Source organism: Kwoniella shandongensis, chromosome 10 (assembly GCF_008629635.2).
Source record: "Kwoniella shandongensis chromosome 10, complete sequence".
NCBI lineage: Eukaryota > Fungi > Basidiomycota > Tremellomycetes > Tremellales > Cryptococcaceae > Kwoniella > Kwoniella shandongensis.
Genome location: NC_089296.1, coordinates 1,216,267 through 1,241,264, shown reverse-complemented (window position 1 = coordinate 1,241,264; position 24,998 = coordinate 1,216,267). Strand labels below are relative to the sequence as shown.

Below are 24,998 nucleotides of genomic sequence, written 5' to 3'. Positions count from 1 at the left end.
GGTCTAGATGGGAGATTCTCTTTACTGGCTTCGATGTTTATTGCGGGGATGTCACATGGGTTACACTGCAAGCCGTGCATAGCCAACTCAAACGCACAAACGAGGTGAAGTCCTTCCAACTTATATGCTACATCAACGACCCGTCAGGGTTTCTTGGTGGCGCTCTTCCTCTCCTCTCACTTCGAGGAGGCAACAGCGGACCATTATCCGTCATACCATTGTTCTGACTCACTCCACCAGATGTGGGTGTATTCCGACCTGATTCCGTTCCTCCCCCGCCACCTCCTACATTTGAAGCACTTGGTATTCTCACTCTTGGGGGTATGCTCAACGGAGCTGTATTCCCCCCTCCTCCTCCACCACCACCGCCACCACCACCACCAGAGATCTCGGCATTATACGATCCTTGTCTTCCCATACTATATCCACTCGTATTTGAACCTTCTCGTCTCATCCCAGAGCCGCCCATTGCAGAATTGGAAGTCGACGCAGAAGGGCGACGACCACCACCCGACACTGGTACTGGTGCTAGGGCAGGGGCAGGGATGGGAGTTTCGGGTATATGTGAGACATAAGGGGAAGACTCGATGTGGTAGCCTGGTGCAGGGGTGGAAGCCATCATGACGTTATTGTTGAAGATAGGATGGGGGTTGGATGATTTGGGATCGGGTTGGAGTAACGTTGAGAGGAGATATGTGAAGTCGAGACCGACATCACGGAGGAGCTGTGTGTGCGAAATCAATTCTCATCAGTCTTAAGATCTCAATGAAAGAAATCGGATTGTAGGCGGAGGAAAATGTGACACGTAAGGCAGAACCGAACACGCAGAGTCAACCCACCTTGCGATTATGTGATGCAGTGACGTGCACGCACTCGTCTATGGTGCTTTGCTCGGTATTTGGAGTGTAGACCTGTCTCCGGAAGAGGTCCGCAAATGTCTCAATCTGCTCTTTTGCCCAAGTCACAAAACCTACAATCGGCCGCCCACATCGTTAGCCATCTAGTACATATATAGAAGAAGAGAATCGTCGCAACTCACCCGATGCCATTTTATTCTCTTTGAAAGCGTTGATATACCAATCACTCGTATGTCGAATAACGGTAAAACAGACGATCGCCAGTTCACTAATATAGATACTGATATCCCCCTCACATTTGATTTCCCTCACACGCTTCAACATGACTTCCCGTCTTGCTCTCAAAAAGGTATCGCGTGCGAGATCAGCGCGATCGAGACGAACGAGGAGAGTGATGAGCGCGGACGCGTTTGACTTTCGGATCTGAGGCGAGGAGAGATCGAATGAGACCTGACTGATAAGAGAAGGGACTAGTTGGTCGAGACGAGCGGTCATGAGAGCGAGAGCCGACGGATTGGATGATACTGTTTTGAGGAGGTCGCGTCCTAATGACAGTGCATATCTGTCAGTGATGTGCTATTTTCAAGCCATGGAGAGCTCACCCCTCTCTACAATCTTGACGGCCTCATCCCAGTCTCTCGTGGCGATAGCCATCGTAAGCTCATCGCCATATTCGTCGATCCAGCGTAAGTCCTTCGAATCTGCCATGGAGATGCCGACCATAGATAGTGGTCTACCACCGCCTCCACCAGGAGCTGATGGCTGTCCCAAATTCGGTGTTCCCTTCTGTAAAACCGTACGAACCATCAGAACTGCGCGAGTATGGTGGATCGTATGAATCACTCACATCACCGTGCCACATGCTCTTCCTCCTTTCCTGTTCTTTTTCGCTCTCTTTTCGCTTCTTCTCGCCCAGCTCTTGGGACACTTGTCGGAAAGCGGCCAGTAAAGCCTTCTTATCTTCCGCTTTACTCGTTCGATACACACAGACTTCTTTACCTCGCCTAATCTTCAATGCGTTGGTCAGGTCTACGATTACGGTTAATACATCAGTCACTTGCTCTCCTCTTCGCGACATGCCAGGTGGAGGTGGCTCACCTCCGCTGTCTTTCACGTCGACTACAACCAAATCTGCCAAGACCCAACATCGTTCCGCCACCATCCTCCCCCTTTCCCTCTCTTTGTCCCCTGCTACTCCTCCGAGACTGGGTGTAGCAACATCAGTCGAAGTTGCACCTTTCGTTCTCCTCCTTCCCGCAATCAGCAGTAGGTCATTAAGTAAGAACATGCTAACGCTCTGTTTGGCCTTGTATGTCGCAGCGTTGAGTTCAACAAAGTTGTGAGTGTCGAAGACGAGATGACGTCCGGGGACAAGAGGGAGGTACTTCTGAGATCCTTCGACCGAGGACCAGAGCTGAGTAAGTTGGGTCTTGTATAGGTTCTGAAGGTCTAGAACAGAATTGCGTTGTGTGCGTCGACGTTCCACTGTAAAAGGGATGAGGATTATATCAGAACATGTATGGAGGAAGCACAGTGACAGCTTGCTCACAATTGCCGTTCTTGTCAAGGGTCGGAGCAAGAGTAGCCTCCATCCCCATCAGTTGCGGCAAGTCCTTCCATTGTCCCAGCAATTCTTTCAACTCGAGCATATCATTTTCGAGCGTCGAAATCTCCTTGGAGATGGTAACGAACTCGGCGTAGCTAAACTCGCAAATCAGCATGATTGCATTGTGTCACAGACTGTGACCACGAATGCGACTCACTGCTTGAACACATTCCTCTGCAATTCCTTCGCGTTACCCTGTTTCGCTCTCATCAAAGCTGCTCTAAACCTCTTTTTCTCCTCCTCATCGGCACCTGTCAATGTCCTCCTCACATACCCCGCCAGATCGAATCCGTCTTTCCCCAATTCTTCCAAATCCCACTCTTCTTCTCTCGTATGGTCTGCAGCACCTCGACGTCGGATGATACCTTCTTCTCCAACTCCACCACCAGTGGAAGATGAAGTGGGAACAGTAGGGGATGTTCCGAAGCCTGATTTAGCGAATTCAGGTGATCCGAATTGACCGAATTGACTCTCCCCACCACCGGCTACACCATCGTCGTCTTCGTCGTTTGGGGTAGGAGTGAAATCTGCTCCGCCATACGGATCAGATGTGAGGAAATCTGTTTGACCGGGTAATGGTGGGGCAGGTGTATATTGTTCGCCAATATACCTACATCACGGTACACCAATACAAGTTTCAGCATTCCTTCTCAAAATAGTCCGACATGGCTTGACGCCGCACTCACCTCATACTCAAACGTTTCTTGATCTTATCCCCCACCTTTGACTTTCTCTTATCCCGCATCCGTTCATTGTTCTCAGGCAGAGGTGGTTGTTGTTGTCGCGACGTAGCGCTCGGACCGGGTCCTTGGCCTCGCGGGATCGCGGCAGATGGTCGTCGTAGCGATGCCATAGTGTTTATGACTTCGTGCTATAGTTTGTACACAGTTCAAGATGAATAGTCAATGAGATCAATACGCTTGTTGTTGAATCAGTCGACCGGCGTCGTTGTGATGATGCTGTCACCGAGCGAAGTGTCAGTCTCCGGCAATTCAGGGCGGATTGAGCGGTGACCTCCGCCAACCACCCAATAAGGCGATTCTTGATAGTCTAAGAGTGCATCGCAGCTGCATCAGAGAGAACACTTGATCTACATGTGTATGACTACTACCTCCTACTAAGCCGCTCCAAGCTTCGCCAAGGTCTTAACAAACGCGGTAGGGTTTAAAATCTCTGTACTTCCATAAGTGACCTTTTTACCGCCACCACCTCCCTCCTTCTGATGTCTGCCAGCCCATTCCATCAAGTTCCCGTATTCCACATAGCCACCCCCACCGACGACAAACACGACACTTTCTTGATATTGTTGTCGACCTCTTGCCGATTGTGTTGGACCTCGACCGCGAGTCGCTCGAGGATCAAAGAATAGATAGTCGTCGGTATCTTGTAAAGCCTGAGTCGCTGCTGTTGCGGGTTCCATCAAAGCTTCAACTAGTCGAGTGACAGTCAACTCTTTGCGCGCTGGTAGGAAGTTCTTGACTCCTGAGATAATATTGTCAAGACCGACACCGGTGATACCTCCTTCTCGTAATCTGTCCGTGATCTGTCAAGAAAATAAGCCAAGAGTCTTGTTGCTTGACAAAGCTTGACTCACTCTGTTACCCAAAGCACTGAATCCTCTGGTCCACTCTCCACCAGTCTGAGTTTGAGCAGCCACAGCAGGTTGAGTCGCCATCATTGTCATTCTCGTAACCTCTCTGACCTTCTTCACATACTCCAATGCTGCTACGTCTGCACCTGCCTCCTTGAGCAAGTTGGTGAGTTCAGCCAGGTCTTCCTTAGGCAAGGCATTGTCCATCATCGACAGGAAGTAAATGATGACAAGTCGAAGTTGGTCGTCAGCATTTGGGTGAGCCGTTTGCTCTGGGTCATCTGTTTGACCCTTGAGGGTAGCGACAATAGTCGTCTTGTTCTGTCGAGTGGCAGTCTCCTCGATCTGGAACAGATTGTCGAGGCCTCGCTCCTTGATTGATTGAAGGAGGGCCGTAGCGATGTTCATATGCGTATCGAGAGTGTGTTTTCGAGCTGTCAGTTCTGGAAGAGCGGTGATAGCCGTCTTCAAGTTGGCAGTGTTGGACGAAAAGTCGCTGTATAAGAGGTCAGCTTTGCTTCGGCGATAGAGGCAGGCACAGTTCTCCGCTTACATTTGGGACACGTCGTTGACATCGCTGATACCGGTCGATCGTGTAAGTTCCGCAGCGTCAGACTTGTACCGGCTCAGCTCCGAGTCGATATCTTCGGCCACTTGCGGGAAGGGGTTGCCTGCATTCTTTGCCCAGAAGAAGTCTTTGGAGTCGATATCGTATGATTTCTTTTGCAATCGTCCATTCTCCGGTGACTGTCATCAGGGAGAGTCAGACGGATCCTCCTGTGATCAGGCTCTGTCGAAAACTCACCTCGACAGTAACCCTGTTGAGCTTCATGTCGAGCACGTCATGCACCAAAGCTTGGTACGTCCAGGAATGGGAGAGCATAGGGATCAAATCCACATTCCTGTCAAGAATCACGAGCACTGCGCAGGAAAATCAGCTAGCTGTGTGCGACCAACACAAAATATTAGCTTACAAGGTCTTTTCAAACTGCTAAGTCCATCTGAACCGTAACCTGTGTCTCTTCCTGCTCCTCCTCGCTGCGATGTCGATGCGACGTGGTCTCTCAATTTAGCATCAAGATTCCGGGCCACCATCTCCGCAGCATTACCTCGAGGACATCGGATGATAGGAACGAAGTCTAATCTCACAGTCAGCTCTACAAAACGCTTGATGTTGAGCATCCGCTACTTACTCATCGTGGTGATAACACTAAACAAGCCCTTGGCAACTCTTTCCACCTCCTCCGTTATCTCCAGCTCTCCGGCCTTCGGATCGTTCAGAACCACATAACTCGGTCTTCCTTCCACCTCCTTCTCTTTGGGTGCTTTGGCACCCTTCTTCCCACCGGTTCCATTGACTTCGGTCTTCGTTTCTCGTCGAGGAAGGAGCGAGAAGAGGCTGGGTGAGGGGACCAGGAAGTCGAGGAATTGATCATGGACGGATGAGATAAGTTGACCTGTACTTCCGGTAGGGTCGTTGGCGAGAATGAGAGAGGCAAGCTCCTCGAGGAGTGATCGAGGTAAGGATGAAGTGAAGGAGAGGTGATATGAAGAGTAAAGAGGAGGGTTGAGATCCTGGAAGAACGTTGCTGTCAGTGACTGGATATGATGCCTCCAGATGACGACGAGAGACCACACACCTCAGCAATGCGTCTGATGTTTGTAAGAGTTGGTGATACAAAGTAGACAGCAGGTACGTCTGCCAAAGGTGGTCGGTTCGAATGCAATTGCATGTGCAATGTCACACCCTGTTCTCTCAGATCCTGAACCCTCAAACTGGTCGCCAATATATCCTTGCTCAAGTCATCGAGGATCAACACCTTCCATACTAGCGGTGCTTGAGAAGTCTCATCGAAAGTCGAAGAAGGGGATGATGGTCTGGGAAATGGACCTGCTGAAGATGAGGCGGTCGGAGGTGTTTGATTAAGGTTGAGAAGGGTGAGGAGCGCGTTGGTCTGCGATTGAAGAAGAGTAGGTCGTGACATAGCGGGGACGGTCACTCTACGTCCGATAGCTCGGATTACTGAAGAGATCTTTGAACGTTTGGACGGTCTGACTGCAGGTCTGAACAATTGAGATATGTGCCGTCTATAGATATATCAGGACAACACTGGGAATGGAATGCGTTGCATTGACGATTGACGACTGCCCGTTGCACCGTAGCATCTACACAGTCATTGTTTACGTAATAAACGTTGCCACTGATTTCTTCAAGTTTCAAAAGGACTCACCCTGGCGACAATTCTCAACATTATCGTCGTTCCAAAACACATCAATCACTCATCTGCCTATCAACTTCCTTCGTCAACGGTCCCTCTCCTGCTCTCGCGTCTCGTATCTGCTAGGACCACGCCGGAAGTCGCTGACAGGCTTCCGGACCGGATTGCTCTACCTTCTTTCGCTCCTTTCTACAACCTAAACGGACACATCACTTCGCCAAAATGGATCCTTGGAATCAGACAATCATCAACCAGAACGAGAAACGTTACGTTTCATCAGATGTTCCTCGAAGAATGTGAGTGACTATGACCTCTGCTCTACAGAGCTGCTCGTGATGTTAATGCTTTGCCCGACCCAGTAAACACATCCAATTCCAACCTTTTACTCCTAAAGATATTGTCCGTATATCCGAAGTCCAGGTCAGCGTTCCTGAGCTATACAAGAATCACGAAGATGGAAGCAGGACGACTGCACCGGATGGACCATTAGATGGGCGCATGGTGAGCTGGACACAAACCTCTTGCAAATGAGCACGTCGGAAACTCACACTACACATAGGGTCCTAACGAGAAAGGGAAGAAATGTCTGACATGTGGTGAAGAAGCTGCGAAATGTGTTGGGCATTATGGTTACATCAAGCTGGTCCTTCCGGTCTTCCATATTGGATATTTCCGACCGACCATCAACATGCTCTCGTGTGTCTGTAAGACCTGCGCTCGAGTCCTTCTCCCTCCCAACGAACGAGCCGCCTTCCTCAAACGATTCAGACGGCCGAACATCGAATCTCTCCAGCGGCAATCTGCATCAAAAGCCGTCCTTGCCGCATGCAAGAAGAGGACGATTTGTCATTATTGTGGAGCGCCTAATGGAGTCGTCAAGAAGTCTGGACCGTTGAAGATCAGTCATGAGCCGTACCGAGCTTCCAAAATGGCAGGAATGAAGGATGAATGGATGGCTACGTTCAAGTCGGCTGTAGCGGAAAACCAAGCGGTGGCTACTCACTTGAGTAAGGCAGTGGATGACCTGAACCCCTTGAAAGTACTGGATCTATTCAAGCGAGTCACAGCAGAGGTGAGCTATTCGGCCCAAGTTTCTCCCTCAGGCGAGATGCTGACTCCTCCTATAGGACTGTGAGCTGCTAGCTCTGCATCCGGAAGTTGGTAGGCCGGAAGACTACATCTGGCAATATATCTCAGTACCTCCTCCGTGTATCCGTCCTTCAGTAGCTTCAGAAGCGGGAAAGTAAGTCGGTCATGGTCATGGTCATGGTCTGCTTTGGCGCTGACGCATTGCGCTCAGTAACGAAGATGATTTGACGGCGAAACTGGCGGAAATTGTCACATACAACAACGTCCTTACGCTCATGATGGATCTGGGTAGAGGTATCGAGATGATCACGGTAAGTTGTCCTCATTGTGTTGAGAGCAGCAACTGATACTACTATAGTCGAATTGGGATTTCCTTGGTCAAGCTGTCGCCTTATATATCAACTCGACAGCGCCTGGTTTACAGACACCAGGAGTAAGTCCGTCGTCCTTGGTACCAATGTAATTGCTAACTCAGTGATACCCGTAGACGAAACCTATCAGAGGATTCGTACAACGGCTGAAGGGAAAGCAAGGTCGTTTCAGAGGAAACTTGTCCGGTAAACGTGTAGACTTTTCAGGTCGTACCGTCATTGGACCGGATCCCAATTTGCGGATTGATGAGGTGAGCAGTTATGTTCCACCTCTCATCATGAGCCGGCAGCTCATACTGTCCTCATTCAGGTCGCTATACCCGAGAAAGTGGCCGTCAAACTGTCATATCCTGAACGAGTAACAGATTACAACATGAACGCCATGCGCGATGCTATCGTCAATGGTTCAAGGTTACATCCCGGAGCCAATGTATTGGAGCGAAAGGGAGAGAACGGGGCGGCTCCTATGCGAATAGCATTACACGTGATGAAGGATAGGGATAGTCGAAAGCGTTGGGCTCGAGACCTACAAATTGGCGATGTCGTGCATCGACATGTACGAGATGGAGAGTAAGTTTGGCGCAGAGGCGTGTCTTGGTAGCACACAGCTGATATCATTTCAGTATCGTCCTTTTCAATCGACAACCGAGTCTGCACAAGTTGTCTATCATGTGTCACAGAGTACGAGTACGACCATGGAGAACTTTCAGGTTGAATGAGTGTGTTTGTAACCCTTACAACGCCGATTTCGATGGTGACGAGATGAATTTGCGTAAGTTCGCTCGAGAGCAGCAGCTGGGGGTGACACTGAAATTACTCGTAGATGTACCGCAAACGGAGGAAGCACGAACAGAAGCTCTGGAGCTTATGTCGGTGAAGAAAAACCTGGTTACACCACGTAATGGAGAGCCTATCATCGCTGCCATTCAAGACTTTATTACTGCATCTTATCTTTTATCCCGACGAGATCGCTTGTACGATAGACAACAATTCACCCAAATTGCATCTTATCTTGGCGACGGTATCCTCAAGATCGATCTGCCTCCGCCTGTCATCTGGAAGCCCGTTCGAATGTGGACTGGAAAGCAGATATTCAATCTTCTCATGCGACCGAACAAAGACTCAAAAGTCCTGGTAAACTTGGAAGCGAAGTGTCGAACGAATATCGAGCCGGCCAAGGCCGACCGTTTCCCACCAGACATGTCACCCAATGATGGTTATCTCGTCATTCAGAACAGTGAAATCATGTGTGGTGTGTTTGATAAGAACACTGTTGGAGACGGAAAGAAGAACTCGGTATTTGGTGTCATCCTTCGAGATTACGGACCAGAGGAAGCGGCTATAGCGATGAATCGATTAGCGAAATTGGCGGCACGATGGTTGGCCAATATCGGTTTCTCACTCGGTATCAACGATGTCATTCCCGGTCCGGTATTGCATGCCAGCAAGGATGCGCGAGTAGAGAAGGCTTATGTCCAGTGTGACGAATATATCGATCTAGCGAAGAAAGGATTACTAGAGAACTCGCCAGGGTGTGATCAAGAAGCCACGCTGGAGCAGAAGATCTCGAAGACGCTTTCCGACGTTCGAGAGGCAGTCGGAAAGACTTGTATGCAGGAGCTCAGTAGACATAACGCCCCTCTTATCATGGCTACTTGTGGTTCGAAAGGTGAGTTGGTGGACAATCATATGTAAACTTCGCTGACTGTTCGCGACAGGTTCGGTCATTAACGTCGCCCAAATGGTTGCTTGTGTCGGACAACAGATTATCGCTGGTAGTCGTGTTCCCAACGGTTTCCAAGATCGATCATTGCCTCATTTCAAGAAGAAGTCCAAGAACCCGCCATCGAAAGGTTTCGTGCGGAACTCTTTCTTCTCCGGTTTGACACCTACCGAGTTCCTTTTCCACGCTATCAGTGGTCGTGAAGGTCTCGTCGATACCGCCGTCAAGACTGCTGAAACGGGTTATATGGCTCGTCGATTGATGAAAGCCTTAGAGGATCTTTCCACCCACTATGATCTCAGTGTACGAAACAGTGTTGGTGGTGTGGTGCAGTTCCAGTATGGTGACGATATGCTGGATCCTGCCTGTTTGGAAGGAGACGCAACTCCCGTCGAGTACGTGCGAAGTTGGTCCCATGCCTGTGTAAGTGATCGTTGATTCGCGCCAACTTGGCATTACTAACTTGAATCCCCTGCCACAGCGTGTCGCTGGAAGAAAAGGTCGTGCACTTTACCCTTACGAAGTTCGACAAATAGCCAGTCGAATCTACCCCGAATCCATCGTTGTCACGCCACCTAGCCCTCAGCCGGTCAAGCGAGGTCGAGGCAAGCAGGTCGTCAGAGAGCCCACGCCACCTCCTATTCCAGCTCTTCCGATAGAATGGGCCGGATGTCATTCGAAATATAGGGAGAATACATACCACTTTATTGTCGATAAGATTGTCAAAGCGATGGTTGTTCAACGACAAGCGAGAGGAATGCCAGATGCCGATGATGCCGAGATGGCCGAGGAGTACGAGGATCTGCTCACGTCCGATGACCGTAAGTGGTCAGCAGTGTTGGACTGTCGCGCGGAGCTAATCACGGTGTACGCATTGCAGCTGCAATCCGAGCCGTATTGGAAAATGCCAACAAGGTCACAGAAGCACAACTCACCTTCTTCCTAGAAGACTGTCGGATTAGATACTTGCGAGCCAAGATCGAACCCGGATCTACCGTCGGTGCTGTCGGAGCTCAATCAATCGGTGAACCAGGTACCCAAATGACATTGAAGACTTTCCATTTTGCTGGTGTCGCTTCCATGAACGTCACACTTGGTGTGCCGCGTATCAAGGAGATTATCAACGCTGCGAAGGTTATCAGCACGCCCATCATTACGGCTGAGATGGCTATTCCAACGAGTGAGACAGCTGCGAGGATCGTCAAGGGACGTATTGAGAAGACAATCTTGGGTGATGTGAGTGCAATATGAATACTTCACATCGGCGTGTAAGCCGTGCTGATATATTCTGTCTCAGATTGCTTCGGTCATTGAGGAGAGCTGGACAAACGCGAACGCTTATATCGAGATCCATATCGATATGGACGCTGTCAGACGACTTCAGGTGAGCTCGCACTTGCTCCCATAAATGGAGAGAGTAGCTAATGCTGGCTTGTCAGCTCGAGATCACTCTTGAGTCTATCAAATGGGCTTTGGTCGCCGCACCCAAGCTCAAGATCCCAGAAGGAGTGAGTCATACATACCTCAATGATATCAAGGCGTCAACATACTGACCTCATGATCCAGTCGATTCACGTTGCTACGAAGACCTCGCGAGTGAGATTATGGATTGACGAACCTGCCAAGGACAAGGACAACAAGTCATTAGGTATTTACGAGCGATTGAAGTATCTCAAGCGAGCGATCCCCTCAGTCCAAGTCAAGGGTCTACCTGCAGTCGACAGAGGTGTTGTGTCGAAGGATGAGAAAGATGAGAGGATCCACAGGCTGTTGCTTACTGGTTATGGCCTGTCAGAGGTCATGGGTACTGAAGGTGCGTTGTTGTCCACGTTGTTCATCAAAGTCGGTCAATTCCGCTAACGTTCTACGGTTCGTTCTACTAGGTGTCGACGGTCTCAAAACCAAGACCAACCACGTTATGGAGACACAGAAAGTACTCGGTATCGAAGCAGCTCGACAGACGATTTACAATGAAATTCAGACGACCATGCAGTCTCACGGAATGTCAATCGATCCTCGACACGTCATGTTGTTGGGTGATGTTATGACGTACAAGGGAGAAGTGTTGGGTATCACACGATTCGGTGTGCAGAAGATGAAGGATTCGGTTCTTATGTTGGCGAGTTTCGAAAAGACGACAGATCACTTGGTGAGTGGCCAGTTGGCTTAATTTGTTACTTGAACAAAGGTTTCGAGTTGGACGGAGATGGTTTTGCTGACTTGTGTTGTTGTCATAGTTTGATGCCTCTCTGTTCTCGAAGAAGGATGAAATTCAAGGTGTTTCAGAATGTATCATTATGGGTACACCGGCACCGGCATGTGGTACTTCTCTGTAAGTGATACCGACTAACATATCCTGACCCGTCATGGAACGATATACTAACCTCAATTGTCCCGTCCATCGCAGGGCATCAATCGTCACGCCCGCTCCGCTGTTACCTCGCAAGAAGCAACTCCTATTTGAGAATGCCTACAAGGCAGGTCAAGATAGGATGGTATCGCACATCCCCATGGCAGTGGAAGCGTACTAGGGTTCCTGTGACATCTCTGCTTCCAACACTCGCATTCAAGCTTCGTCTTTCCAAGGTCAACGCCTCACGTCATATTTTACGAATCTCACTTCCTTATACAATGTTATGATAACAATATGCATCAGTCTGATCTACCACTTGCCCCGGTACGAACCATTGAGCCAGTCCATATGTGTTTTGTATTTTTCACCATACTTAATCAGAATAAGCAAAGATAAGCATTGTGATCTATCCCAAACCCAACTATCGTCCACTATCTATCTACGTCCACGGCCATACACCGAGTCCGGAAGTCTAGGTGATCAAGCGGAAAGACCAATAGGCTTCTCAAGCACAGGAGCACCGGCAGAGGTGCTGTGTACACCCGCGGGGTTGGTAGATCGGTTCGAGGTGGAGCTTGAAAGCAGACCAAGTCGTTGGTCAACTTCCACTCTGACTTTGTCGTAGACCACGTCGACGGGAGGAGAAGAGTCGATCTGCGAGAATAGACAACATGATCAGCTTCTCTCCAATCTTCAGGGGTATCTGTGTTCTCGTGTGTTGTCCGAGCTACGAGTTTGAAGCGGTGTGCTCACCTCGACGACGTTACCCCGCTGACGGTAGTAATCGACAACGGGCATGGAGGTTTCGATGAATGTGCCTATGTGTTCACTTGTCAGTATGTAAGCCCTATTAGAGTCAAGTCTATCCTTGTACATCCGCCCTTCCTTCGCCCTCTGAACAGCACAGCACCAGTAACATTTCAACTCACGGAACCTCTTTGTTATACTCTCCCTGTTATCGTCATCCCTCCCACTAGTCTTACCTCTCTCCAACAATCGCTCCAACATGACAGCTTCCGTAGTTGCGAAGAACAAGACGAAAGACGATTGACAGACCGCTTGATCAAACTTGAGCGCTTGGTCCATCTTTCGAGGGAAACCGTCGATGAGGAATCGACCATGCGACGATTCCCAACCTGGTGCAGAAGGTGGAGAGGCAAGTGTGTCCCGCATAGCATTTTCGAGGAGCTACGTAGATGGACGAAGAGCACCAGCAAGAAGGATTCAGAGAGAGATAAGAGCAAATCAGTCAGCTCCATTGAAACCACCCAGCCGAACTTGGAGTTGGCGTAAGATCAACTCACCTTGATGGTGACCTCCATAGGGACGATTTTCCCCTCGGTAATATACTCCTTGATCATAGCACCGTAAGTCGATCCAGATCGAGTCTGCTCAGCTCGAAGAAGATCACCAGCTGTGTCACGTCGAAGCAGCAGACGTCAGCTGGAATCATATGAAGGGGTGGAGAATCGACTCACCTGAGAGATGCTTGAAGCCATAATCTTTGACGAGACGATCACATTGGGTACCCTTTCCTGATCACACAAGAGCGACTCAGATCAGCCACTGACTGCCCTCACTCTCAGTCACAATACACTGCCATCCCTTGTGATATTGATGGTCACTCTCATGTCCGCGCTCTTCTCTCCCCTCCCCTCCCCTTCTCCCTCCTATCACATCGCCTCACGTGTGTAGAAAAGCGAAAACTCACCAGCACCAGGTCCACCAAGTACGAAAATGACCGTAATCTTCTCATTATCAAACACTGGTTTGTCGGACCACGTCGGAGCGTCGGCAGTAGTGGCGGCGGAGTTGGTCATATCGTTAGGACTGACAGGGGTATGAGGAGCAGCTCCAGTCGGTTGGATATGAGTTGGAGCTGTCGCTGTGGTAGGTGTGGTAGTGCTGGTGGAGTGTTCGGGATGTTTGGACTCGGACGAAGAGAAAGCTGCTTTGATAGAATCGATGACTGGCATCGTGTATCTAAGTAATGATCAAATATCAACACCCTTCGAAGTGTTGAGAGTAAAAGAGGTCGGTGAGATATGGATAGATGGGTGGGTGCATAGGCGATGACACGCTCTACGCTTGCTTTACCTTTACGCGCTGAGTTGGGTAACTGAAACACTCTGTACCAAAAGTGGCGATCACAACGTGGCGTTCGACCAAGGTAGCCTCCGTGCAGTACATGTACATAAGTCGAACAGATCGCATCGAGATGTATGTGATCGATGTATGCATGAAATTTGTTTTGTAATCTCAGTCGTGCTAGTGAGATGCTTTACTTTACTTTGATTTGCGAATGAGTGTGAACATGACTTCCTCTTCTTACCAACTCTCTTTCTCCATTGTCTCGCTTCGCACGTACATACTAAGGATCCCACTTCACATCTCACTCTTCCCCTCTGCCGCCGCCACCACTGTCTTTATCTGCCGCATCTTCCAATGCTCGCTTTGCCATCTGTGCTAATATCTCGGGTCGATCTGCAAATTCGATCAATCGAAGTCGAAGAGCATAACAGACTGTCGACTGGATCAGTCCCCTGCATACCTCTCTATCGTCGCAACTTTCAGTCCGCAACTCACCCTTCTCAATCTTCTCGAGCGATCTTTGCGTCTCTTCTTGCTTCTTTGACAGCTTATATAACATCTGAGGTGAGATACCGTCGAAATCTGCGAGTGACAACAATCAGCTGATCTGTCTGCCGGAGGAGCAAGCATTGTGTCACTTACGAGCTTTGACAGTTCGTACAAATTCACAGACGGCAAGTGGCGTCTCGTGATCTCCTGTGCTGAGCGCTACAGGAGTGCGAAAGTCACGTTAGCAAATTGTTTAAATTGGATGAAGGGCCGGGCGTTCACGGGAATGGGCGCATAGTACTCACCGTTCGTAGCGTATCTCATGAGTTCTCCGGTCAAATCTGACATGCCTAAGATGTAGTCTTCGGGAGTGACGACGACGAGCTGGTGTAGTCAAGAATCGGTCGACTGTATTAGCTCGCTGACACAATGTTAGTAAAAAGGACCAGACTTACAGGTTCTCCTGACTCATCTGACAGTGTTCGTTGTACTTCTTCCAGAGGGATGAGTGTTCCATGCTCCAAATACCACAAGAAAGATAATCCCTCGATATACTCTTCTAACCCAGGCGACCTAGAACGACGCATTATCAGTTTCCACTGCGTTAACACCGGACCCTACCAAAGCTCCTCAAGTGACCTCGAACACACTCACACCTGCCTATTCCATCTCCAGAACGCTTCCCTCCCAGCTCTCTCATCCTTCTCATCTCCATCGCCAGCGCCAGCGCCAACTCTGCCGACCCTCAACTCATCTCTGACTTTCCCAAAATTGACCCATATCTCCCGCTCCTTCTTCCTCCCTTCTTGTAACGTCTTCTCTTTAGCTGGACCGAGCGAGGTCGCGCCTCGATGTAAGTGGAATATGAGCTTCTTGGACAGTTGTGTGATAGATCGGGATAAGATGATGAGTTTTTCTCGGCGTTCATTCTAGAGATGGGGGAAGAGAGAAAGTGGTTAGTCGTCATTGCCGCACAAGGAGTAGACAGCGAGTTTGTGAAACATTTGGGCTGATGAAGAGCGCTGGACACTGTGTGAATAGAATAATGAGGAGAGAGAAGTTATACGTACATCCGAATCAAGCTCGGCTCGATACGATTCAAAGGTCTCTGCGAGATGTTGTCTTCTTGACATCCCAGATGTCGAAGATTCAGGCATCTCAATGTCGGTATCAGTGCCGGACATGGTTGTTGCGCCAGATGTTTCTGTAACGATTTGCGTCGAGTTGTGTGGCGTCTTGCGTCTCGTTGGCGAGCAAGCGTCGTTGTCTCGTACAGGCATTGCGATCGGATATGATAATGCACAAAGGAGAGATGAATGTAATGCTTGCATCTTGGTGGACGACTTGCAAGAGCTAAGCTTGGCCGAAATATCAGCGGAGATGGGTATGAACTCCGAAGTCTGATTTGGAGAAGGATACGTAATAGCTAAGCTGGCTGGCACCAGGCTAGAAGATGTGAGCGATAGAGAATAGGACTGTACATTGGCAAGACTATCATGTTGAGCCGTGGTGCTCGTGTGCCAACGTAGCTCGAGGACACTATACTGTGGAACGCGATTGATCAACAAGTTCTATGGAACGAGTCATACGACGCAAAGATGTTCTCCATTCTATTCCTTTTCAGCCCAACAAATTAATGTGCTCTCGCCTGTTGGAAGCCCTGTATGATGTATCACATAAACACCTTGGAGTTGATATCTCTACGACAGAGCATTGAGCGTCTTGATGAATGGCAGCTCCTCCTCGAGCACAACGTTGCAAGTTCTTTGTGTACCAAGTAGCGACTAGTAAGTGCACTACCTGTATATTTTAACGCATTTCGCTCCTCTTCATGTCTGCTTTCTTGGTTAGATCTATTCTCTCCTGCAACTAGCCCGCTATGCAGTCGTTCAGAGTCGCCGTACAGTCTGATGGTACCTACCTGTGTCCGAACCACCGCACATATGCTTTGTGTGTACATTCTGATACCAACTTGGGTGTCTACGCGTGGGCCCGACCGGGATGCCGAGGGTTGTTAGGCTTCGATCGTGCCTGGCGATAGCGATCATCGGACACTGCGTAACTGGCATGATTGTGTCATAATCGGAGGGTGTGTGTGACATTTACAGCAATTCACTCTCATCCACGTTACCGTACATCCTTATCACGTTTACTTCTCTTCTATACTATTAAACCTCTACCCACCTTCATATAGTATAGTCATACACAATGGAATACGCTTACTCTGCTATTGACAAGGGGTATATCCCTGATGCGGCACTTCGACCTGTCATTCGTCAGTTGTGTAGGAAACGATTGAGGGAGATCGATCATGGTACGTCGTCGAGTCGACAAGCATTCATTCTCTTCCCTAAGATTAGCTCGATTCTCTAACACTTGGTGCGATGTAGGAAGTTTCGCTGCGAACCACGCTGCAAAGATGGCTTTCATCCAAGAACTGTCAAACCTCCCTATCGCAATCAACCAATCCGAAGCCAACGAACAGCATTACGAAGTCCCCACCTCTTTCCACAGTCTATGTCTCGGACCTCGAATGAAGTACTCTTCTTGTTTATGGGAAGATGGAGTGAAAACACTTGCCGAGGCAGAAGATAAGATGTTGGAGAGTTATTGTGTTGAAGCGAGGTTGGGTAGGGGTTTGAGAGGTGTAGGCAGGGAAGAAGATGGTGGGGTCGTGGGGAAGGAAGGTGAAGGATTGAGGATTTTGGATTTGGGCTGTGGATGGGGTAGTTTGGGTTTGTTCCTTGCAGAGGTGGGTGCGGCGCTTTTTCATCACCTCGGTGACATAAGCCCTCTACACACGTTACTGCTTCGTGGACGCTACCCTGGCATTCTGACCTGAACTGATCTGATATGTCACAAATCTGGAACTGACTCTGTGTATGCCTTGACCCCGCAGCACTACCCCCTCGCCAAGATCAAGATGCTTTCCAACTCGCGTACCCAGAAGGAATACATCGACTCGGTTGCTAAAGACAAGGGCTTCGTCAACGTCGAGGTGATCACCGGTGATGTGAACATCTACGACTTTGAGGAGAAGGGCCAGTGAGTGTGGTCGTCTCGCGACGAATAGTGGTATCAACCCTATCGAACCGGCCAACTATGAGGAGACGTGCTGATTTAACTTCATACGGTGTCAGGTTCACGCACATCCTCTCTATCGAGATGTTTGAACACATGAAAGCCTATTCTCGTCTCTTTCAAAAAGTCTCTACATGGCTTGCACCCCAAGGTCTGCTCTACATCCACATTTTCGCCCATCGTACCCAACCCTACCATTTCGAATCAGATGACGGATGGATGGCCCAAACTTTCTTCTCGGGAGGTACTATGCCCTCTTTCGACCTATTCAACTATTTCCAAAAAGACGTTTTGCTCCTCCATTCTAAATGGGTCAATGGGACCAATTATTCCAAGACTCTAGAAAGTTGGTTGGTCAATCAGGATAACAACAAGAAGGAAGGATTGAAGAGGTTGATCGAAGGTATGGGGGAAGAAGAAGGGACAAAGACGTTTTATAGGTTTAGAGTGTTCTTCATTGCTTGTGCGGAGTTTTTCGCTTTGGACGGAGGAGATACTTGGGGCGTGGCAAAGTATCTCTTCGAGAAGAGGTAGATACGTGTCATCTGAAAATAAGTCAAGAAGCGGTAGATGGTGGGTATGAGAAATGAATTATGGACAGTGATTACGTCTGATTTGGTTAAAGATGAAGCGTAGTCCAAGTCAGGTAGAATCAATATGAGCGATGATACGAAACAAGTGCAGCATAGCCACAATATCAAGCGATGGCGCATGGAAAGCGACACCTACACGCACGGCACGACATTTTCTCTGCGAAATCAACGAAAGATATCCCGTTCTATGGCGTCCTACCAAGCTTGCATCTATCCAAGCAAACATTCTATGCTTCTAGTTACATCAAGTACGTCGGCGTAAATCTCTAATCAGCTACTGCATCTCCGCTCCGCCACTTCCGTTGGTCCTCTACCAGTCCACGTCGTCGTCGCCTCAAAGCCTCTTCCCTCTGATGAAGAAACACAGAACACTCAACAACGCCCCGCCTGCAACCACAAACGCAAACACCCCTCTAATACTATCCAAATACCCTAACCTAGCTTGCCAAGCATCCGCTTCCTTCAAAAGGGGTATGATCTGACTTGGTTCCTGTATCAATTTCTGGACTAATGTCGGATCAGTGGGGAATCGAGCCGAGAGTGATTTGAGTAAAAGGGATTGTTGGATCGACGCTGAGATGGCCACGCCGAGAACTTGACCGAATGATCGGTAGAGATAACATGCCGAGATGGCGATTGAGAGTTCGGAGGGCTACGTTTCAACGTCAAGGGGTGTAGATGGTCAGCTCGGACACCGACGAACCTTACCGTGATTTAAATGATACGTAATGGGAACTCACCTCGACACAAGCGATCAACGAAGCTGAAAATGGTAGTATCAACGTCAGATCATCCTCACGCCAAATGAAACATAGAAGGCTGTTACCCACTTAACAAAGTCGTGATGGTCGCACCGCCACCAGTCGCGCCCAGAGCCATCTCACTCCATAATCAGTGTAGGGATGTCTCGGGTTCCCATCCTGTCATGATCGACAATGCTTGCAACCACGGAATGAGAGAAGCGACAACTTGGAACCATTTGTATTCCTTGTAGTGCTACAAAAAGAAATTTACACATGATCAGATTTAACGTCGGTTCCATATTGGGTACGTGTCTGATAACAAGGCATGGCCACTTACTCGCATATGCCATCCAGCGTAAAGAGAAGATGCTGCGCCGACGACAGAACTGGGGATGAGCAATAAGCCCGTCTGGGAACCGTTGAGACCTCGAGTAACGTGAAGATACACCGGCTGCATGTAAAGCTGCAATTGGACCAATGAATGGATGAAAGAAACAATTTGATTAGCTCTCTCTCAATTCTATTAGTAGCGGTAGAGAACTTCCTTGCACTCACTCTTGAGAAGTTCGTAGCGGTGGTCAACACGAAACCCAGCAATACAATGCTTGGCTGAGTGCGGGTCAAGAGTGATAGTGGCAAGATCGGATGATTGGCGCGCTTCTCGATGATGATGAAGACTGGCACGGAGACGATAGAAAGGATGAACAACGAGAGAGGTAGCGGATGTTTGAAAGGATAATGCGATGAAGTGAGAAGGGACGAGAAGGTAGAGAAGGAGGAGATCTAAGGGGATCAAAGATAAACACAATTGTTAGTTCTTCAGTCGTCATGATGAGATAATGTAATACCAATACTCGCCCCGACCACTAGCGCTACACTGCCCGACCAATCGATCGCTTTCAACTTATCCCAAGCAGTTTGCCCACCCGTATCTTCACCTTCTTCCCTCTCCACATTAACTTTCCAAATCACCATTCCGATAGTGAACAGAATGACGGGGACTTGAATCCAGAATGCCGCTCGCCAACCGAATCGATCGGAGATGTATCCTCCGAACACTGCTCCTGAAGCTGAGCCAGCGCCAAAGAGGACGTTGATACCGCCTTGATAGAGACCACGATCTGCAATTGAGACGAGATCGGAGATGATGATCGCCTAGCGGAAGAAAACCCGATTAATACTGTGTGGTGTGTTCGGTATGGAGCGATAGCACTACCCGTCTTGCCCGTATGATCATGCGGAATGAGATCCCACTCACAGCTACAGTCAACAGTCCACCACTTCCAGCTCCAGCGATGACTCTGGCAGCAATCATGAAGCTCATACTGGGCGCGATCGCACACAACACAGTACCGGCTGAGGACAAAGTGTATTCTGTCAGCAGATGGACTAAGGGCATGTGTGACGCCATTTGCTGCAGACCAACGGACTTACTCAGGAATAAGGCTAGAGCAAGTAACATGACCCCCTTCCTACCCAAGACTTGGGCAAGACGACCGTACAATGGTGTCATGGCTGTCATGCCTACCAAAAAACCAGTTCCAAGCCATGATGACTAAGTAGATAACCGAAGTTGGGTTATCAGCCACATAGTAACTTGCAAAGTGATGTAACGATCACGTACCAGTGCACCGGCATGGAAATATGATCCGATCTCAATAGTAAGGTTCGCAACGATCGTAGCGCCTAGAGCTGAGCAGAAAACCCTGTTGTCGTGTCGACAGGTAAATGTCAGTCAAGCACGTCTACGTCTGTCGTGTAAAATCCTCTCCCCTCCATCTCGCTGTGCTACGTGTAGACGAAAACACTCACGCCGAGGCTAAACCCAAGAACAATACCCATATCTCTCTAAATTTCTTGTGATGCAGTCCTTTCTCTACCTTTTGTATAGGTGATTGTTGCGCTTCCGTCGCTCCGTAGTTCGCATCTGAGATAGCAGTGGTAGACGAAGATGAAGAAGAAACCGATTTGGGTAATAGAGATTGCTGTTCTGCCGTCGCTGTCGTTGTTGTTGACGACATTTTGCGCGTGACTTGGACCTCCTTCTTGGCTTATTGCTATTAGCGCAGATCTTGTTCTCTACGTTTAAGATTGATTCCAATCATGAAAGATATCCATCTTCCCATCTCGCTTGACTAGTCTGTGTACAGTACACCGTTCGACTTTTTGCCCTTACGACCTAACATGTAGCAAACCGGTCAACACCGATTGATTGCACACAAGCACGTCTTTTCGGTGAGATCCGACAATTTAACGAAATGTTATCTTCGTGTCGCGTGAAGAAGAGACCGATCAGGTCTTTATTTCTTACCCCGTCCTAAACAGCTTGCTATTTGAGGAATGACGTACTCTACCACGAACGAACGGACCGGACAATTGCTCGCACCGAATAAATGTTCACGTAGTTTGCTGCTCCTTTCATTCAACTTGCCCTTCATACTTCATTACAACAGTCAACAGTCCATCGTAACAACAATCATAATGGTCAAGGGTCAACGACGAATGCCGAGAGTGTATCTCATCCGTCATGGTATGTGACACACGAGCAGGAGGTAGCTGGAGAATTAAAGAGTAGTCACTGACGTGAACCAACTACTTATGTCGAATAGGTGAGACGGAATGGTCGTTGAACGGTAGACATGTAAGTGTAACGTGGCCTCCCTGGGATGTGAACCCTGTCGTTATCCATGATGACTGACCTCTTCGGTTGCGCCAACAGACCGGTGTGAGCGATATCCCCCTTACTGAGAACGGCGAACAGATGGTTAGAGACATGGGACCTCGAGTCATCGGTCATGGCAGTGAGTGTTGGGTTTACCGATCTCATATGGGTAAATACCTAACTAAGCAATATTATCACTCTTTGCAGAGCTCATCAACCCCGAGCATCTTCGTCATATCCTGATCTCTCCTCGGCAACGAGCTCAACGGACCGCCGAACTGGTACGTCTTCTCTTCGTCAACTTTCGTCTGATGCGTACCGCCTTACGTCTTCCTTTGTCAAAAACATTTTCGGCCCAAGCTGATGTTTACCATTGATAGCTGTTTGGCGACAACAAACCTACAAACTGCAAGTTCCAGACTGAACCTGAAGTTGCTGAATGGGACTACGGAGCGTACGAGGGCTTGTTATCGAAGGAGATCAAGAAGGACAACCCAAATTGGAGTATCTGGGACGACGGGTGAGAAACCGTCCACTCAAATGATCATTGCGGCATGTTGACGCTCTTAGATAGATGTCCACCTGGTGAAAACACGCCTGGTGAGACCCCTCAACAGATGAGTGATAGGGTCGATAGGGTCATTGCGAAGGTCCGGGCGATCCATGAGAAGGTAAGTGGAGAGTCCAAAGCGCGCCACTTCGGCCTTGGACTCGTAGCTTATTGTCGGTTTCTTTCTTGGACAGGCTGAGAAAACCGCTGCGTCACCAGAGGAGATTGATTACTCGGACGTCATCATCTTCTCACACGGTCACTTCTCACGATGCTTCATTGCAAGGTGGTGCGACCTTCCCTTGAAGACTGGATATCATATCGCTGCTGATCCTGGTGGTGTAAGTGATGTTGTCATACACGATGTTGGCGGTGGCGTATACTAATCACGGTGAAATTATAGCTCGCTGTGTTGGGTTACCAACACATGTCTTTGCAAGAGCCTTGTGAGTTGTTAAAAGCGGAGAAACGAAATTCCTGCTGATGACCGTCTATTTTAGCACTCATTGGGCTCAACTGGTACACCGAGGATGCTTTACAGCGTCGATAGTTATTAAGTAGCCCGCCAGCATATATGCATTGCCGTAACCATCCTGCTGTCACATATATCGCACTCTGGTTCCCCTCCAATGGAAAGCATAACAAGCTGCATTGATGGGACGGGATTGGCCACGTGGATTTTGGGGTACGCGCTGTGATTTTGTGTAACTTTGTTTTTTGCCACAAAGGCATGTTGTTGTGTCTCAGATTCCACAATATTTGTATTTCAGGGTCAAGTTCAGTCTCAGGCCGAGACTCAAAGGCTCAAGGGCTGGGTGAGAGCTGGGGGAGAGCAGCAAAAGAGAAAAAGTGCCACACTGAAAACCAAAAACATCCGGCTCCCTTCTCTCACTGTTCAAACAATCAAAGCGTGATGCACGAGCACCCCCGTTTTACTCTCTCTCTCTCTGTGTCCATCCTTTCATTCCTTTTCCATCCTTGCTAAGCATCAACATTACTTTCTACTCATCTCGACATTCAACATCGACAACCTCGATAATCACTATACTTTAACACACTCTTTCGATATAACGACACTCGCTGAGAACTATCAACCAGGACACTCATATCCTGCGCAGCTCAAAACATCAACAAAACATCAACCCCTCAACTGAACGCCATCCCGCCTAGCGACGAGAACCGACTCGGACTTTTACTCTTTTTAACATCCAATCACCCATCCCCAGCATCATGAAGTACGCTATCCTCGGTCTTGCTTTGGCCGGTCTCAGTCAAGCAGCGGTGAGTATTGGGTGTGACATGTCAAGAGTTGTGTATGGAGGGTTTTGGAAGGGGAATTAATCGGAGTGATGACTTTCGTGGAAGGCTTGGCGACGAGTTATTCACGAAGCACGCTTTGGACAATGGGTGACGGTCGACTGTTGTCCTACGTGACCCTTTTGACATAGTGGTGGCTATTATTTGAAGAAGGGTTGGGAAGGATGCAGCGCAGAGTCGTCATGATCATTCGGAATAATCATGCTGACATCACTCGTCTCTTCTTTCAGGTCAACAGCACTACTGTTCTCATTCCTTCCAACATCACCTCCACCTGTTCCACCTTCCTTGCGTCCCTCAACTCGGACTCCGCTCTTTCGTCGTGTGTCACCCCTCTTATCAACGCGACCGCTTCCTTCTCCCCCACCGCCGCTGTCAACCTCACTGAGGACGACGTCAACTACACTCTTGCCTCTATCTGCAAGACTAACGCTGGTTGCTCCGACTCCACTATTCGAGGATGGCTCGCCAACTTCTACTCCCAATGTTACCCCGAGTTGACCTCTGCTAGCGGCTACAACTCCCAGGTCAGGGAACTGTACGACATCCTTTACGTCGTCAACCCCTTGAAGAACGCCGTCTGCTCTATCGACTCCTCCAACCAGGAGTACTGCATCAACGGTATCGTCGCGGCCGAAGCTGCATCCAACTCTGCCGGTGCATCAAACTCGACTGCCGCTGCCAACTCCACCGCTGCTGGAAACAACACTCTCTTCGTCAACTTTGCCTCCACCGCAAACGTCCTGTCCCCCGTTCAGCTCGCTGCTCAAAACTTGTACATCGAGATCAGCTCGACCGCCTCTTCTCTCAGGAAGCGAGTCGTTGACACTGTTCTCGCTCGACGTGCCGAGGCTCAGTCCGTCAACTTGGCTACTATCGTTGCTCCCAACGCCACCACCTACAAGAACACCAACCTTCCCTTCCTCTTCCTCCAACCTACCATGAACTCCAAGGCTCTCTGCACACCCTGTACCCGAGAAGTCTTGGTCGCATACGTCCAGTGGGAGACTCAAGTCCCTTACGCTCTTGGTCTTAAGCAATCTCCTATTCTCGGTGGTCAGTCCGCCCTCTGGTCCGCCATCAACGGTACTTGTGGTCCCGCTTTCATCAACGCTATCATGTCCGAAGTTGGCTCTTACGCCTCAGGTAACTCTTCTTCCGGCGCCGAGAGCATCTTCATCGGCCAGTCCGGCATCGCCGGTATGACCGCTTTGGTCGGTGTCACCTTCACCGCCGGTCTCATGGCCCTTTTCGTATAATCACTGCTTTCGCGGGTTTATCTTTTGTTCCTTCATTCTGTATTTGTTTTCGAAACCGCATCCCTTTTACATATTCTTCTCCTCTCAGCTTTTGTTGAGAGTTTTCATTTACATCTATCAACGAGATTCATCAAGGACATTTCCGTTGACACGACCACTCTGCTTCTTTATTTCTTTTGTTACCAGTGTGGCATATATATACCCAGGATATATTGATCGAGCAATGTTGAGATGATATAAACTTCTTACGGAACGGTTGAGTTGCACAAGCAAGCATATCATCGTCTGATGGTGTTGAGCAATATGAAAAGGGCGACTCTATACTGCAAGCAAGCATCTCGTTTTGTAGTCGCACTTAGTGAAATCCGCCTCCACTTCTGTGCGTCGAGGAAAACGCGTCGCGA

At 49.0% G+C, this 24,998-nt stretch overlaps 9 protein-coding genes across 9 annotated transcripts; 4 read left to right on the top strand and 5 right to left on the bottom strand.

The window, feature by feature from the left end:
• Window positions 1-127: 127 nt before the first annotated feature.
• On the bottom strand, window positions 128-3,316 carry CI109_105844 (uncharacterized protein; the record flags this gene model as incomplete). The annotated part of the gene is made up of 9 exons (XM_032006849.1): window positions 128-724; window positions 840-970; window positions 1,040-1,402; window positions 1,460-1,643; window positions 1,705-1,886; window positions 1,956-2,342; window positions 2,407-2,558; window positions 2,621-3,073; window positions 3,150-3,316. The coding sequence occupies 9 exons, from the start codon at window positions 3,314-3,316 to the stop codon at window positions 128-130; spliced, it is 2,616 nt and encodes an 871-aa protein (XP_031858901.1).
• Window positions 3,317-3,580: 264 nt separating this feature from the next.
• Window positions 3,581-6,039, bottom strand: CI109_105843 (uncharacterized protein; the record flags this gene model as incomplete). The annotated part of the gene is made up of 7 exons (XM_032006850.1): window positions 3,581-4,006; window positions 4,058-4,550; window positions 4,608-4,801; window positions 4,860-4,975; window positions 5,029-5,193; window positions 5,248-5,629; window positions 5,695-6,039. The coding sequence occupies 7 exons, from the start codon at window positions 6,037-6,039 to the stop codon at window positions 3,581-3,583; spliced, it is 2,121 nt and encodes a 706-aa protein (XP_031858902.1).
• A 456-nt stretch (window positions 6,040-6,495) lies between these two features.
• Window positions 6,496-11,987, top strand: CI109_105842 (uncharacterized protein; the record flags this gene model as incomplete). The annotated part of the gene is made up of 19 exons (XM_032006851.1): window positions 6,496-6,569; window positions 6,633-6,774; window positions 6,833-7,345; window positions 7,401-7,516; window positions 7,574-7,673; window positions 7,721-7,795; window positions 7,850-7,984; window positions 8,044-8,303; window positions 8,357-8,505; window positions 8,557-9,402; window positions 9,452-9,879; window positions 9,938-10,277; window positions 10,337-10,692; window positions 10,754-10,840; window positions 10,896-10,964; window positions 11,023-11,269; window positions 11,340-11,605; window positions 11,694-11,788; window positions 11,864-11,987. The coding sequence occupies 19 exons, from the start codon at window positions 6,496-6,498 to the stop codon at window positions 11,985-11,987; spliced, it is 4,422 nt and encodes a 1,473-aa protein (XP_031858903.1).
• A 302-nt stretch (window positions 11,988-12,289) lies between these two features.
• On the bottom strand, window positions 12,290-13,785 carry CI109_105841 (uncharacterized protein; the record flags this gene model as incomplete). The annotated part of the gene is made up of 6 exons (XM_032006852.1): window positions 12,290-12,463; window positions 12,563-12,627; window positions 12,739-12,997; window positions 13,114-13,223; window positions 13,288-13,344; window positions 13,521-13,785. 6 exons carry the CDS (start codon window positions 13,783-13,785, stop codon window positions 12,290-12,292), a joined length of 930 nt encoding a protein of 309 aa, XP_031858904.1.
• A 416-nt stretch (window positions 13,786-14,201) lies between these two features.
• Window positions 14,202-15,669, bottom strand: CI109_105840 (uncharacterized protein; the record flags this gene model as incomplete). The annotated part of the gene is made up of 7 exons (XM_032006853.2): window positions 14,202-14,332; window positions 14,396-14,482; window positions 14,543-14,608; window positions 14,695-14,773; window positions 14,845-14,962; window positions 15,044-15,318; window positions 15,460-15,669. The coding sequence occupies 7 exons, from the start codon at window positions 15,667-15,669 to the stop codon at window positions 14,202-14,204; spliced, it is 966 nt and encodes a 321-aa protein (XP_031858905.2).
• A 928-nt stretch (window positions 15,670-16,597) lies between these two features.
• On the top strand, window positions 16,598-18,004 carry CI109_105839 (uncharacterized protein; the record flags this gene model as incomplete). The annotated part of the gene is made up of 5 exons (XM_065967733.1): window positions 16,598-16,703; window positions 16,780-17,019; window positions 17,077-17,141; window positions 17,289-17,434; window positions 17,530-18,004. The coding sequence occupies 5 exons, from the start codon at window positions 16,598-16,600 to the stop codon at window positions 18,002-18,004; spliced, it is 1,032 nt and encodes a 343-aa protein (XP_065823805.1).
• A 393-nt stretch (window positions 18,005-18,397) lies between these two features.
• On the bottom strand, window positions 18,398-20,827 carry CI109_105838 (uncharacterized protein; the record flags this gene model as incomplete). Its single annotated transcript, XM_065967732.1, has 11 exons — window positions 18,398-18,715; window positions 18,804-18,826; window positions 18,894-18,946; window positions 19,013-19,059; window positions 19,144-19,269; window positions 19,362-19,589; window positions 19,665-19,961; window positions 20,065-20,162; window positions 20,241-20,361; window positions 20,431-20,512; window positions 20,619-20,827. The coding sequence occupies 11 exons, from the start codon at window positions 20,825-20,827 to the stop codon at window positions 18,398-18,400; spliced, it is 1,602 nt and encodes a 533-aa protein (XP_065823804.1).
• Window positions 20,828-21,287: 460 nt separating this feature from the next.
• CI109_105837 (uncharacterized protein) lies at window positions 21,288-22,568 on the top strand (the record flags this gene model as incomplete). Its single annotated transcript, XM_032006856.1, has 9 exons — window positions 21,288-21,336; window positions 21,416-21,447; window positions 21,526-21,607; window positions 21,676-21,749; window positions 21,849-21,988; window positions 22,043-22,139; window positions 22,213-22,359; window positions 22,422-22,464; window positions 22,519-22,568. The coding sequence occupies 9 exons, from the start codon at window positions 21,288-21,290 to the stop codon at window positions 22,566-22,568; spliced, it is 714 nt and encodes a 237-aa protein (XP_031858908.1).
• Window positions 22,569-23,248: 680 nt separating this feature from the next.
• Window positions 23,249-24,594, top strand: CI109_105836 (uncharacterized protein; the record flags this gene model as incomplete). Its single annotated transcript, XM_032006857.1, has 2 exons — window positions 23,249-23,299; window positions 23,566-24,594. 2 exons carry the CDS (start codon window positions 23,249-23,251, stop codon window positions 24,592-24,594), a joined length of 1,080 nt encoding a protein of 359 aa, XP_031858909.1.
• Between the last annotated feature and the right edge of the window lie 404 nt (window positions 24,595-24,998).